The 15,199-nt window shown below is 31.2% G+C and overlaps 2 protein-coding genes across 29 annotated transcripts in view; one reads left to right on the top strand and one right to left on the bottom strand.

The window, feature by feature from the left end:
- The first annotated feature begins 424 nt into the window (after positions 1-424).
- Positions 425-11,663, top strand: Cyt-b5-r (Cytochrome b5-related). Of its 4 annotated transcripts, XM_087411345.1 has the most exons (7): positions 610-779; positions 2,645-2,759; positions 8,648-8,898; positions 9,245-9,512; positions 9,796-10,087; positions 10,279-10,494; positions 10,896-11,663. In XM_087411345.1, exons 2-7 carry the CDS (start codon positions 2,720-2,722, stop codon positions 11,170-11,172), a joined length of 1,344 nt encoding a protein of 447 aa, XP_087267471.1. In that variant the 5' UTR covers positions 610-779; positions 2,645-2,719; the 3' UTR covers positions 11,173-11,663. The 4 variants fall into 4 exon arrangements, with proteins under 4 accessions (XP_011051460.1, XP_087267472.1, XP_087267471.1 ...); XM_011053158.2 differs by lacking the exons at positions 610-779; positions 2,645-2,759 and adding an exon at positions 425-561; XM_087411346.1 differs by lacking the exons at positions 610-779; positions 2,645-2,759 and adding an exon at positions 440-544.
- A 423-nt stretch (positions 11,664-12,086) lies between these two features.
- Positions 12,087-15,199, bottom strand: part of Mhc (myosin heavy chain) — a 51,394-nt gene continuing 48,281 nt past the window's right edge. For 24 of the 25 annotated variants that reach the window (XM_087411334.1, XM_087411341.1, XM_087411335.1 and 21 more), the window contains exon 26: positions 12,087-13,077. In XM_087411334.1, coding sequence (XP_087267460.1) covers positions 12,985-13,077 — 93 coding nt within the window. In that variant the 3' untranslated portion in view covers positions 12,087-12,984. Of the gene's footprint in view, positions 13,078-14,508; positions 14,577-15,199 lie in introns of all 25 variants that reach the window. The other variant, XM_087411342.1, reaches the window with a different exon arrangement.

Below are 15,199 nucleotides of genomic sequence, written 5' to 3'. Positions count from 1 at the left end.
CCTTATTATAAGGCGATCTGTTATGTATTCGCACTTTATTTTTCGATCGTTGGGATTATAACAATGAGGGTAGTCCTTGATTTAGACCAATCTGGTCTGACTACCTTATCAGAAATTACTCTGTACACATTAAAATTGCAGTTTCTTGGATGGCCAGCCACACATTTAAGCAAATTTATCAAGTATGCTTGCGCAACCTGATTATGTAAATTTATTAGAACGTATAGATGACAAAAAACTACACAGTTATCACAAAGTACCACACACATTCATACAATTTATAGAAACATACTTAACAAATTTGAACGTATGTGGCCGGCCATCCAAGCCTGAAGCCTCTCTGCTTTCCGATTGCGGCAACAGTTGACATTGTCGCATCTCTACGAGTCATCGCTTTTAATTTCGCTCGACTTTAAAATTTCCGTCGATACAGTTTTATCAGTTTTACAGCATTTTAGGTGTGTTCATTATCATCGTGGTCCAGAAGATTTGACACGAACAATCTCTAAAGTCTGCTGCATAGATTCGCCAAGACTTTTCCATCGTATGTTTTTACATTACGTAAGATTTTTTATTTAACAATAATTATCAAGGAGAGATTGTGGAATAAGTGGGGGATACCACGATATCTTGTATAATTTATGCTCTGGGACTATTGAAGTTACTTTTAGTCTGCTCAGACATTAATACATAGTAATATATGGCCACTGGACGTTAGTGTTTACTGCATCGTAGTAATAGATGCATATTAGTTTTGCAAGTAGCAGATAGTGTTACAGGTGTGTACTTTTTACATATGTTTAGTATTAATTTTGTAATTTGATTTTGAAAGCCTTGAATGTGACTTTCAAATATATGATATAATAATTAGGGCTCGACATGATTTGCACTTCTCGGCCGATTTTCGACTCAGTTCCGCCTTCCGTTACTCTTCTTATCAAATGATCCCACGCGCAGAGGCGATAAGATGAGAACTGTAGCGAAAGACAGAGCCGAATCGAAAATCGTGCTGAAAGCACGATTAAATTAATTAATGGATTAAATTAATGGAATTAAATTAAATTAAATTAAATTTGATAATGAAATGTGTGCATATATCTGATCTATAAAGTTACTACTAAATACATATTTGTGTGTCCCTCTTCTATTCTATATAATTGCAACCGTTTTCACTTTTTCATTTTTTTTTATAAATTATATTTATTTTGTATCTGAAAAACTTCTATAGCATAATTGATATCACTCTATTATAGCTAATACACTTATACCGAAATAGTTATATCACATACAATAATATTTATCTCAATAACAAAACATTTATGAAATTATATGAAATATTCTTTTTGACATAAAATTTGTGATCTGTGTGACAATTATGTATATTACATATATTTACAAAAATAAATATAGAAGTTATATCTTTTGACTTTTACGTAAAAATGAAAGTAAAAGGAATAAATCTACAATGACCTCGATAAATGTTATCAAGATCATGATTCTGCACACCGTTTAAAAAGTTTCGATTAGAATGGATAATGCTAATTCTTGGCAGTATCTGAATATTCTGAACTTTATCAACTTATATCTCGAGAGATACTTAATTAAAAGAAATTTTATTATAGTATTTTAAAAAGATCTTGATATCAGAATACCAAAATATTAAATTTAAAAAGTAGGGATTTTTGTTTAAAATTTTAAAATTGACTTTAGAAGCTCCATATAGTTGCATTCAAAATCAAATGGATATCGCCATTTGATGCATTTGTTGAAATCTTTCGCACAAAACATTTTTTTCCCAGTAGCTTTGCTCTGCACTAAATTTCAATATAAACACATGATGCAATTATTTGTATTGCTTCGTTGATGTATTGCACCGCTCTTATCGTTTATCACTGGTGCAACATAAACACAAACTTAGGAAAGTTTTCTAATTATATTGGGTGGATCCATATATTCGTTCGGTTTTTGTTAGTAGTGCAAAAACGGAGAATCATATCATTGATTAAAATTCATTCTTTGTATGAAAAAAACTTGTTTCATTTTACCTTCAAAAACCGAACGAATATATGGATCCACCCAATAATTTAATTTTATTGCGTTCTTTTCACATTTATTTAGCGTGATATTTAATATGTTTTTATTTGAAAACTGTCTTGATTAATGCTTTATCGGTGCGTCTTAAGACATTATCTTAATGTCTTAAGGTAATGTCTTAAGACGCACCGATAAAGCTTTTTGATAGTTCATAACATTGCGAAATTGTACTTAAAGCAGTCTTAAAAATATAAGAATCGGCTATAAATATTAACCTTAATAACACTTACATTATCAATTACTTACAAAAAAAATTTAATTAATGATTAAATGAAGACGTTGCAGACTTTTAAGAAGAGATGCAATTTATTTCATCCTTTTGACATTAAAAGCGTTCATCTTATTAAATACGTATCTAATTAGCTCAATGTAGACAAGTAGCATCCGTTGCTACCCAGGTTGAAATGTATGCCAGTCTCACGGTAATATGATTGTATTATAATGATGATTCTGTGAAAGAGAGAATATATATATCTAAGACCGATCGTACTTTAATCTTAAGTACTCCTTCCACAGTATATGTAACGCAATATTCTTGTCTTGATCACAGCTTGCCATTTAAAACTGGAAAATCGCGCAAACTGATAAAAAGAATCATCGAGAACATAGTTTACGTACGAAAAATATGGATAAGTTGAAAGAAAATACCGTTGATATGTTACGTTGTGAGTAAAAACATGTGATAAAATAGTGGTGGTGGGATGGGACGCTTTCCTGCTTATAAAGTTTAAGCGAAGATAAAAGCCGGATGTTGTGTTCTTAAACAAATGTGATATGTGTATATATATATATATATATATATATATATATATATATATATATATTCATAATTGCGACAGTGGAATAATAACACTTCACATTTTGCAGCAACTAAAACAATTATCTTATATAATATTAACAAATTTTACAATATTAAATATTGTACACACACAATTTTATAAATGAACATTAAAAATAGATTATTATAAACAGTTAAAATTATGTAACACTTTTTAGTATCTATTAAATATATTTAATATTATTTAATATATTAAATATATATTTTTCATGTAAACAGATATCGCAATTAAAGTTCTTACTCTTGCATAAATTATCATTTAGTTTGAACAAATAATGGTAACGCAGATATATATGTCATAAATATACATCCTAAACAGTGCACAATATTTATAAAAGATTGTAAATATTTATAAAAATTTGTAAATATTTATAAAACTTAATTTAAATATTTTATAAATATTTTTGTGATTTTATAAATGAAACATTCCACATCAAACAGGACATCTTTGAATTACTGTCATTTTTAATTTTTATTTAATTTGTTGACATTCTACAGATAAAAATAAGATTCGTGTTTCGTGAAAAAAATTTGAGATCTTTTTGTAAAGTTATTCACGCTTGCAAGTTGCAGAAATCCATAAAAAATGTCGCTCATGCGAACATAAAAAAATGCAAGAGATCAATTTTAAAGATCTGAAATTGACGTCTATTAAGCTGACCTCTTCAGTACAATCGAACGCAAACTATACACTTTTTAAACAATAAATATCAATACGTAGTCGAAATTTAAAAGTATTTTACATTCAAAATTTGTGTAATTCAATTATAAGTTTTGTAATCAAATATAACTACTCGCTAAATATCTTGCGTTCGTGGAATGCCCGTTATCTTTCCGTTTATACATTTTTTTGCTTTTATTTTACTAATTATTTGCTTTATTCCTATTATTTGCTTTATTTATGGACCTTTTTGCTCCAGCCGATTCGCTAAAACTCATGGCTGTGCTGATTTAAGACTAAAGTTTATAGCACAGTCATAAAGAAAACAAGCAGCAAATAAAAAATCAAATATATATTTTTGTAAGACTATTTTTTTCGTATACGGAATCATGCCGTCACATAACAAAATATTTTGACAATATATTCCATTCGAGTTCCATTTTCAGGATTTTATAATTGAAATGGGAATATGATGATATTTACAAAATTTTTAAATTGGTAAGTTGATAATGAAAAATGTTAATAAAAATTGTAAACAAATGGAAATTAGATTTATTTATATATAAAAATGATAAATTAAAAGTAACCCTTTTATAGAACAATTAAAAATTTTTTTAATTGGTCTCTTACATTTTTTTATAACTAATGATTTTTTATAATAAATATTTATGCCATCCATATTTGAATTTTACGTCAAACCGAGCACCTTTGAAACATCGTTATTCTTAACTTTTTTTTTAATTTGCTGACGTATTATATAGATAAAAATATAAGGCACGTATTTCGCGAAGAAAATTTGAAATTTTTTTATGAAGTTATTAAACTTGTATAACTAACTTTTATAACTAATGATTTTGATGATATAATAATTTGAATGTTCGCATAAGCGATTTTTTAAAATGAATTTCTGCAATTTACAAGTTTAATAACTTCATAAAAAAATTTCAAATTTTCTTCGCGAAATACGTGCCTTATATTTTTATCTATATAATACGTCAGCAAATTAAAAAAAAAGTTAAGAATAACGATGTTTCAAAGGTGCTCGGTTTGACGTAAAATTCAAATATGGATGGCATAAATATTTATTATAAAAATTATGAAATATTTATATAAATGTTATGATAAATGTTATATAAATAAAACATTAATGCACCGTTAAAATTGCTTACTAAAAATATTATGGTATAGGAGTATAAAATACTTAATCTATTGTAATAATATTTCAAATAAAATTATATAAAATATGTATAAAATATTTATATAACATTTGAAAAATAAATAGTAATAAATAGTATAAATACTTATCACAAACATTCTGTGCTATCTGGGATTCAAACAATTACATTTACTTTCTATTTTATCGTCTTAAATTTTATCACGTCAAACGACAATTAAAATTTCGTAAGTAAATCCTTTCCAGAATAAAAGAGAAAATACATATATAATACATGTACTTTCTTTTTATGGAATTGTTTAACTTTCTTATTATTGAAAAGCAACGAAGAGCAACAAGTAGAACATTGCGCATTCAGTGAAATCTCATTAGAAAGAATCTAATATTACTAATTCAACCATTGATTAGATTGATACATTAAACAGTGACTATAAACAATAAATTTAAGAAAAAATATAATGCATAATTCCGAATTTAAATATTAATTAAATTAGCTAGAGATTTAATAGATATAAAGACCTGCCAAAAAGATAGTACTTTTGAACGGCACGCATGGATCATTCATGTACACTTGATCTTAAATAAAGCTCTTAAATTCTCAAAAAATTCTATAAAAATTTACACAGATTCTTTAAGATCTCTATTAAATTATTTTGCTATGTAGATACTGGAAAAGTACAGAAAATTTTAATATTTGTTAAAATTAAAATCATATAAATGGGAACACCATACAACACTCTGTAATCACAGAGCATAGAATTGCGATTTTGATTGGAATGACATCAAAATTTTAAACAAAGAACAAGAGTTTAATAAAAGACTAATTTTGGAAACGATATAAAAAAAATATAAATGAAAAAAAAAGGACTTAATATGCAAAATGACATGGAATTGCTGAATTATATCATGATTTAATTTAGAGAAAATGGATGAGTTTTTGTTTATAGATTATAAATTTGTATCTTTTTTTGGTATTCATTTTATTTCTATATTTTATAAATTTGTATCATCGAGTTTGCGCTAGTTAGTGCTAAGTTATATTTGCTGGAATATTTATAAACACTATGTAATGTAAAACGTCTGACACGCTCTCAAAACTTAGTTATAATTACATCGCATTATAACATCGATCATCGCTGAGTACAATGTAAGTTTTACAACTGATACAATTCATATCAATTTTAATATTTTCACTACGATTAAAAGTTTATAAATTTCATATATTAACTCGATTTTAGTTAAATTCTTGTTTGTATCCAGCTAAGTACAACAGACAATAATAAAGTTCTTAATTTTGGACTACAGCCTAATAATTCACTGGCAGCATTTACCTTATTGTTTTTATAACGCATCAATTTTGATTCCAATGACTTATTGTTGACTGAAGATGACCTAATCCTATGGTCGAAACGTCTGTAATTGGTGATTGACATATATATTATTTTTTATTACACACGTACAACTGTACGGATCTCATTGGCTTTATTGATTTAATATTTGTGCTAATATGTGCGATTATTATATTTGTATGCTGTTATTATTTTCATTGGGTATATATCGGCGAAATGTAAGATGGAAGAGCAATATGCGAATATTTATAAAAAATAAATAAAATATTCATTAATCTTCGACGTAATACTTACATACGTAAGTCATTCATGTTTATGCACTTTCTAACATTCCTATACCTGCGCATCTGACTCTATGCCACCCCAACTTTTTTCCAATATCTACATAGCAGAATAATTTAGTAGGGATCTTAAAGAATCTGTGTAAATTTTTACAGAATTTTTTGAGAATTTAAGAGCTTTAAAATCAAGTGTACATGAATGATCCATGCGTGCCATTCAAAAGTGCTGAAAATACGATCGAGAATTAATCATCAATGAAATCTCTCTTGTAACTAATTCAATCAGAGAGATTTGTATTAATTCAATTTATCAAAGCAATAAAAATATTATTTAATGAAAGTAAAGAGCTAAATTAATGTATGTAGGCAACCGAGCTAGGCAATAATACATGTAGGCAGTCAAACTGTAGGCAATCATTTTTGTGCACAAATGAACTATCGGTAAAAGTAACGTATGCAAACAATACTGTATGCCAGTGTAGGCAATCGATTTATAAGCGAAAGGAACTATTTTGCTTATTAGCACTTATCTCTATAATTTTTTCTCTATTATCAGTTCCAATAATAAGAGCTGAGAAAAGCACGTCATACTCTTACTGTGTGTGCCGTAGTTTAAATCAGGAACTCGGATCGAAAGGTTTTTTTCGGTTTGGTTTCGGTTCCGGTTTAATAAAATACCAAATAAATATTCCGGTTTCAGTTTTGATTTTTTTTTATCAGTAAAGAAAACTTAAATTACGGTTTTTAACGGTTTTTTTTGTTCTATTTACTTACTTTATTCTATTTATTCTTTAATTCATTCTATTAAGAAAAGGGAAGGAGAGGGGAAGGAAAAAGAGGAAGAGAGCGTGTTCACCCCATCAATCTAGAGCAGGGCTCAACACCATTTGCACTTCTCGACCAATGTTCGACTCAGCTCCACTTTGAAGCAACGCGTATGATTGAATGCCTATGCGTTGCTTCATTCTATACTTTGTTTAACGAGAGAATAATCTCGGATCGGACGAAAACTCGTCCGTTTTGTGCAGTATAGCATACTTCATAGCGTTGTATAGCATAACATTGCCTGCTATGGCTATGTATAAACCGAGGTAATTCTCTCGTTGAGCGAAGTATATCTTAGTTATGTTATATACGAAAAAAAAAAGATAAATTGAAGTTAACAGCGTGAGCGCCTAAAATGGATGGATCTCATGTCTACGAACGTTATACGCTTCTAAACGTCGAACGAGGCTGCGTTCAGATATTACGCCCTGATAACTATAAGTTATATGAGTGCGAACGTGACATAGCAGGCAGTGCACGAGACTGCTATGCCAGAGATCTCGGGTCGATCTCAGGCAGAATCGAAAAATGTTTTCGAAACACTCGTAGCTCGTCTCGGAAGGCAATAAAAAATCACCGAGAATATCTCTTGCCAAGAGCACTTCAGTACTTTGAAGTTATCTAAACATAATTCCTGAACGCAGCCCAGCATTTGGATTGCGTGCGGGGTGAGAAGAGTAATGGAATTTAAGACGAAGCTGAGTCGAAAATCGGACGAATGAAGTGTAAATCGGTGAGAGCCTAGTCAAAAATAGGCGTCAACTGATTACGTGATTCTGTAGAAAAACTGTGTTACAAAAAACATTATTTTGAACACATTTCTCTCGGTTCTTTCTTAAAACTTATTTTATTAGATATATCTCATTTATTACATAAAGTCTACATATGTATTCTTAAATTTCATAACTTAGAATAAATTCTTGCAACATGTTGGTAAGAAAGATCTAAATAAAAAGAATGCTAGTAAAAAAGTTTACATTAAATATGATCCCGCCAGATCTCTTATATCATATGAGGTGTTGGAGATATTTGCATTTTAATTATTAAAAGAGTTGGTGACGGTGGTACTGGATTAAACATTGGTGATTTAGACGAAGGAACGGATAGAACAAAAATTAAGAACAAGGATAAAAATAAAAAATTAAGAGCCAAAAAGAATTATAAAATTTTACCAGTTTGATTACGGTTCCGGTTCACTAAAAAAAAAGGATTCCAGAACGGTTTTCGGTTCCAATTTCAATTTTGTCCGAGTCTCTAGTTTAAATAGTAAGAACTTAACTACAATTCGTTTATTTGGAACTGATTAACTTGTTTAAATGATAGATCCAGATAATCAAAATTCTAACATATTACTTCTGCATGTACAAAATTATCGCACTAAATACACCGTTTACCTTGGTAAAACTTTTGTTTTTATTTATTTAGGCGAAGTCAAAAAAATCTTTAATATGTCGAAAACTAGTACAATACCTGGTTTGGCTTATCTGCCGGCGAGAGATAATCCGTCAAAAACCGCGATGGGTTTTATCAATGCTAGAAAAAAAGTCGACGGCGCGGAAGGATTATGGAGGATCGAAAACAAACTTTATGATTTGGAAACTTTCATGAAATCACATCCAGGTGGATCTGAATGGATTTGGATCACGAAAGGAACCGATATCACTGAATTGTTCGAGGTATTGAATTGAATCCATTCCAGAATGAATTATAATTCATCTTAGACAACATTATCATAATCAATCAATTTTTTGCTCGAAGTTATCAATCATTGTATTTTTAATAGTTGTTACTAATTATTTATTATATTATTATTATTATAATATTTTTATAATGATTTTTATACAATTGCTTTTCAATAATTTTATTTATATATAAACTCACGGCTGTATAACTTTCTATTCGCTCTATTTCTTTCGTTTCAATATTATATAATTTGCAATATTCCCCTTGAAAAATTTGAGATCCACCGCTACGATTCTCGTGTTCAGAATTTTGAATTTTAACATTGATTTCGGCACGTAGGCCCACCACATTACCGACAAGGCTGAACAGCTTTTGCCCAAATTTTACGTTCGAGAAGCTGCAACACCGCGGTCGGTGCCTTTGACCTTCTTGCCAGACGGCTTCTATCGTACATTCAAGAGACGGGCAACCGAGGCTTTGAAGAAGGTCAATTTTCATAAATCCTCTACAACGACGAATCTCATCACCGATTCCTTAGTGACAGTGACTTTCGCGTTAAGTCTTATGGCCGCCTTCGTCCACTCCTATGTTATTCTGAGCCTTGCCAGTAAGAAACCATGAAATCTATTTGACGTGTGTGTGTGTGTGTGTGTGTGTGTGTGTGTGTGTGTGTGTGAATTATAATTAAGGTATAAATAAATTAGCTAAAGAATTGAAATTGTAAAGATATATTCGTTAATAAGAGTAAAAATAATAATAATTGCTTAAGAAATGTTAAAAGCAACGATGAGTTTTAAATGAATATATTTATTAATTAATTAGCTCTATATTAATTATAATTATTAAGTGTGAATGCATTAATCAATTGATTTATTTCATGACAATTTTAGGCCTTTTTTTGACATGGACGACTAACGCAGCACACAATTATTTCCACATGAGAGACAATTTCCGTATGTATTACTTCGATCTAAGTATGCTATCTTCGAAAAATTTCCGCATCACGCACGCAATGAGCCACCACATGTACCCCAACACCATATGGGATTATGAGATGTATGTGGTCGAGCCGTTTGTACAATGGATGCCTCGAAAGGATAAATCCTACTTAATGGGAATGATAAGCAAAATTATCAGTCCTATCGTTTGGATGTTAATGTATATTATAGAAGGCATAAAACGGTAATAGAATCATTTCATATTCTTTTGTTACAATTAATAGAAAGGTTTTTCGCGCTTGTATCTTCACTTTGAATGCTTAATTAAACAGCTGTTGTGTTAATTCTAATTTTGATATCGCGTTTGGCGCCGAAAAATTTGCTGAATGGATTTCCACTTCTGTCTCTCGTGCTAAAAGATTTGATTATTTTTAGATACTATTTAGTGTATACGGAGTATGGGGTTTTCGAATTTCGTGATTTCATCCCATTCTTGCTGCCTATATCGATGAGTTTGGTGGCACCCAAGATTCTCATTGCCTTAAAGCTGTGGTTGATAATGTTGCTGATTAGTAGCACTTTATTCGGCCTAATCGGCTTCAACGCGGCCCATCATCATCCTGACATCTTCCACGATGGCGATATTTACAGGTTACACATCATTCGCATTTTATTCATAATAAATCATTGAATCAATCAGATCTATCTATCTATCTTTAGAATCGATTAGATCTATTTGTTTTCCTCCATTGAAAAATAATTCAAGTAAAATAATTTAGATTAATTTAATTTAAAAAAAAGGAATATTAATTTAATTTTAAATTTAGATCTATCATTAATACAATATTGATTTCATTTTCATACAACTTCGATTTCATCTTTAATTCTCCAATTTCGGTTTGGAATAAAATTAATCCGCCTAGCATTAATCTCAATTTTAATTTCGACGCAATCTTAATTTCTTTTTCAATAACAAAACATTTTTGTTGCTTTGCAAAATGCTCTCAAAGGAAATTTTTCCTAATTTTTCCAATTATTACAATATTTCCAAGAAATGACATGGACTGGGGTTTGCTCGAGTTGGACGCCGTGCGTGATCGTGTGGATATCGACAAATCATTATTCCTAATTATTACGCACTACGGCTCGCACACGTTGCACCATCTGCTACCCACCGTGGACCATCACTATTTGCCATTATGCGTGCCTGCTTTTCTGAAGACGTGCGAGGAATTTAACGTCAGCCCGGATAAGTGGACGCAATGGAAGCTTCTGAAAGGACAATTCAGGCAGATCATGCGAACTGAAGTGAAGAAGAATCACAGATAATGCTCATCTTTAATAAAATAGCGTGCTCAATCGCGGATGTTGAATTGTTATGTGCATTACATACAATTTCTCACGTATCAGTTTATGATGTAAGCATAAGCACTTCGGGCACAAATATGTTTCATACAGCATATTTTATACAAGAGATATCTTAGTCTTAAGACATTCAGAGGATATACAGACATCCTTTGGACATCTTTAGAAGGTCTATACTGTGTAGAATGTAAACTAGATAACTAAAGTAGTTAAACTATGTGCACAATTCTAAATAAGATTAATTTTATGAGTGAAGTGAAACTCAAATCTGGATATAAAGTAGAAAAATAAATTGAAAATGATAATTCTATTTCATTTCAAGAAACGAAAAAAATTACAGGAATATCTCCACTTAAAATATTTTTATCTATAAAAACTAAAAATTATTTTTTATGATTATTTTGTTGTATAATTGTGTTATGTAATAAATTAAATCGATAATTAAACAATTAAAAGATTTCTTTTCGTTTATGATGAAGATCAATACTTGATGTGTAACTTATAAGGTTGGAGCACAGAATAAAGGCTGAAGATTGACTTTGCATAACGCATAATGCATAAAGTTTAAGTGAATCAATCAATCAAAATCTTTCCTTTTCATGAAATGACTCTGATTAATTATCTTATGGAGTTATTATCTAAATAAGTTATTATCTAAATTTTAAGTCTTAAATTATGAGAAATTAACCAATCACAGTCGAATACGAGAAGAATAACTGATAGATAAATTTCTTATAGCTTAAGACTTAAAGCTTAGGTAGTGACTTATTGTAGAAAGCCTATTATACTTTATGTATTATGCGTTTGCAAAGGTTTGTGCTCCAGCTTTTACTCTAGAATCTTGGATTTTATGAGCGGATGATTGACAAACGGGGCAATTTAGTTCTTATCTTTATTTATTGCTTATTTACTTTAATAAATACATACTTCGTCTCTCTTTATAAATTACAATTAAGTTTATAGGATACGATATCATTCGGATGACACGTGTAATGATACGCGCTGTTGATCAAATCGTTCATCGCGACTCGCTTTCGTTCTGCTTCTCGCGAGTATATCCTTGTTCTCTTTTCTCGATCTCGTTTTCAATTTGCGCTCTTTTGTTCATATATGTTTTTCGCAACTCGCGAAAGCGTGTATTCATAAATATATTCGTCGCTCTGTTCACCCCCCCCCCCCCTTCGTCTTCTGTGTATGCGTATGTGTGTAAATATTAATATATCTGTGTCGCGCTGGCTCTCGCCCTCTCATCGTCCGCTCGCGTGTCCTCTCGCTCGATCTCTCTCGCTCACCCACTCTCACTCTCCCAATCTCTCCCTCTCTTTCTCTCTCTCCCTTTCTCTCCCTCGACTGTCAGCTCGAGTGGTGAAGAAAAACGCGTCCTCGCCTCTCTTCACTCTCACCCTCAATCCTCTCCTTCTCAAGCGAGCGCTAATTTTTCCACTTTTTCTCTTTTTGACCGATTAAACAAAAACATTTATTATTCGAGAAAAATGACGAGAATTCAATGATCCGGATGTGATGATACTGATTGATCGATCGCTCGATTGCGAGATGACGATGCCGTTGAGAGCTCCGAGCGAGCTCTCGGATTCGTTACATATACATATATTCTTCGTATCTTCGTTCGACGATGAATTTCGATGAGGACAATGATGTTTTTCCTCCTCCTCTTCTTCTTCTTATATTCCGGATGTTTTTTTTACTGTTGAATTTTTGATTCTTTTTTTTTTTGGTTGCTTTTACTAATTATTTACGCGAACCTCGGAAGGAGCTTTACAGTTCACCATCGGGCTGCATGTCGAAGCCGGGAAAACGGCGAGGTAATAGGGGACCATCAAATTCAGGTTTTAACACAGGTCGGTGTGGCTGAAAGAATAGAAATACAGAACTGTGAATTTCTTGCGAGTAATATATATAAATATGGAGAAATATTCCGGCAAATTTTATAATAAAATTTTGTACGAACTTATATAAGAAGGAAAAAAGGGGAAAAAAAAAGGAGTGAGTGACACGTTCTCTGTGTCGTTCCTGTTTGTGATCCAATGTTCTTTGTTTTTCTAACCCCCTGCACTCGAAATGCGCGATTGGGAATCGCAATGACGCACCGAGGGTCGTGACACCTCTATTTTGCCGCGTGATAAACGCAACATGTGCATTTCTTTTAAAAATGGGACATTTATCTCAGACACTCGTAACTGGTGGAGTATTAGTTACATTTCTTTGTTTTTGAAAAATCGAAATTAAATCGCAGTTCCTGTTGATAGCGAACTGTCAGCGTAATGTTAAATATAATTTCAAGATCAGCAATGACGATGTACATTGGCGAGGACACTGGAAGAATCTATCTGCATTAAAAAGAATCGAATAGACGAAAGTCTGATTCAAATAAGAGCGAGTGTGAATAAAAGAAACTGAAATAAATCACGAGAATTTGAGGAAATTGATACGTAACAGAAATGTATAAAATTATTTGTGAATCTAAAAAAAATTTATTTATAAAAAGAAATATCTAAATTGTTGTGTTGGATTAGCGAGAAGTATTAAAAATGTGCCAAATACTATGCTTTAAGTGGAAACCGATATAATAATAATTGCACACTTAAGAAATTGAAATTTTTAATTTATCCGTATATCTAAAAAACAGTAAAAGTCATCGTGATAAATTTATCTCTTAGATTATCTAACTTTTTGGACAACTATATTAATTTAATGTTTATATTGCAAATTTTATGTGAGGTCCTGGGAACGTTCTTAAAAGATAGATATCTTTTAGAACATAGGACGTCTTCTAAACGAGTTTAAAAGGTCAATGTTGTACGTATCAATATTCAATAAATAAATAAACCAGTCCAATTTATTTCTCAAATATTAGTTGATTCCGTTAGCTACTTTTTCACACACAGCCGATGGCTTCTAACTGCTCTAATTTCTAACGGCGTCTATACGACGTCTACCAACTCGCAAGTAAATATTGTACAGAAAAAAGGACTAGGTGTGCGATTTACACAAAGTTAATGACGAAGAGCGAGCTCGGGCCCACCTGAGAGAATGTTATCGGACACACAGGTGCAAACGAGACAATGATGGATGCAAGAGGGAGTCTCTACCGCGCGTGTTCCTCTCGCGTTTTGTAAACTCCTGCTTGTAATCACTCTCTCCTTCTCTCTCTCTCTCTCTCTCTCTCTCTCTCTCTCTCTCTCTCTCTCTCTCTAACTATTCAGCCAACTATTTTCTTCTCTTTCTAAGTAATCGTCACACATCCCACGCGCTTACGACACCCCACGTGCACGGACTTACATGGACCAAGCGCGATGTGTGTGCGTCTATTCCAACATGGAGGGCACCGCTTTACGTTTCTGTTGCGGCTGCACACAGGAAGACACAGATCGCTAATTAGATACTACATCATCGTCGATCTGTTCCCTAACATCGCTTCCCCTTAATCCCAACCCCGTAATCGAGCTTTGAGATTTGCAATCACCGAGCCTATCTTTTGTCTATCGATTTGAAACTAATCTACGATCAACTTCCAATCTTCTCGATGACAAATAACTTTACTTTTTTTATTGTGATATCTAATACGTGTATTCTCAATATGACAAGATGTAACATATATTTTGAATTTGCAATAAAATACAAGTTGCTAAACTAAAATTCTTTTTGATCAAAGCTAAAAAAAAGCAAATTAATAAAATTAGATAAAGTAAAATTAATAAAATTTAATTTAATTTAAAAATCAATTCACTTCAAACTAAATAAAGATTCCTTTGGATGATTATATAAATATATCTATTATTTTATTATCAAGAATAAATTACTTTGAAGACTATTTCAAAAACGATATTTTTTGGAATTTTATCTAAATATCCATGTTAATCTTTAATTCGCAATGTTACTGTTTTTTTTTCTTAAAATTCTTCTGCAATACTATAAAATTAAATTTCTAGTCAATAGATATTCATGGAAGATATTCAGCAACAGAAAAATT

This window comes from Acromyrmex echinatior, chromosome 11 (genome assembly GCF_024713525.1).
Source record: "Acromyrmex echinatior isolate Ae372 chromosome 11, ASM2471352v2, whole genome shotgun sequence".
Lineage (NCBI taxonomy): Eukaryota > Metazoa > Arthropoda > Insecta > Hymenoptera > Formicidae > Acromyrmex > Acromyrmex echinatior.
This window is presented reverse-complemented; position numbering and strand designations above follow the sequence as displayed.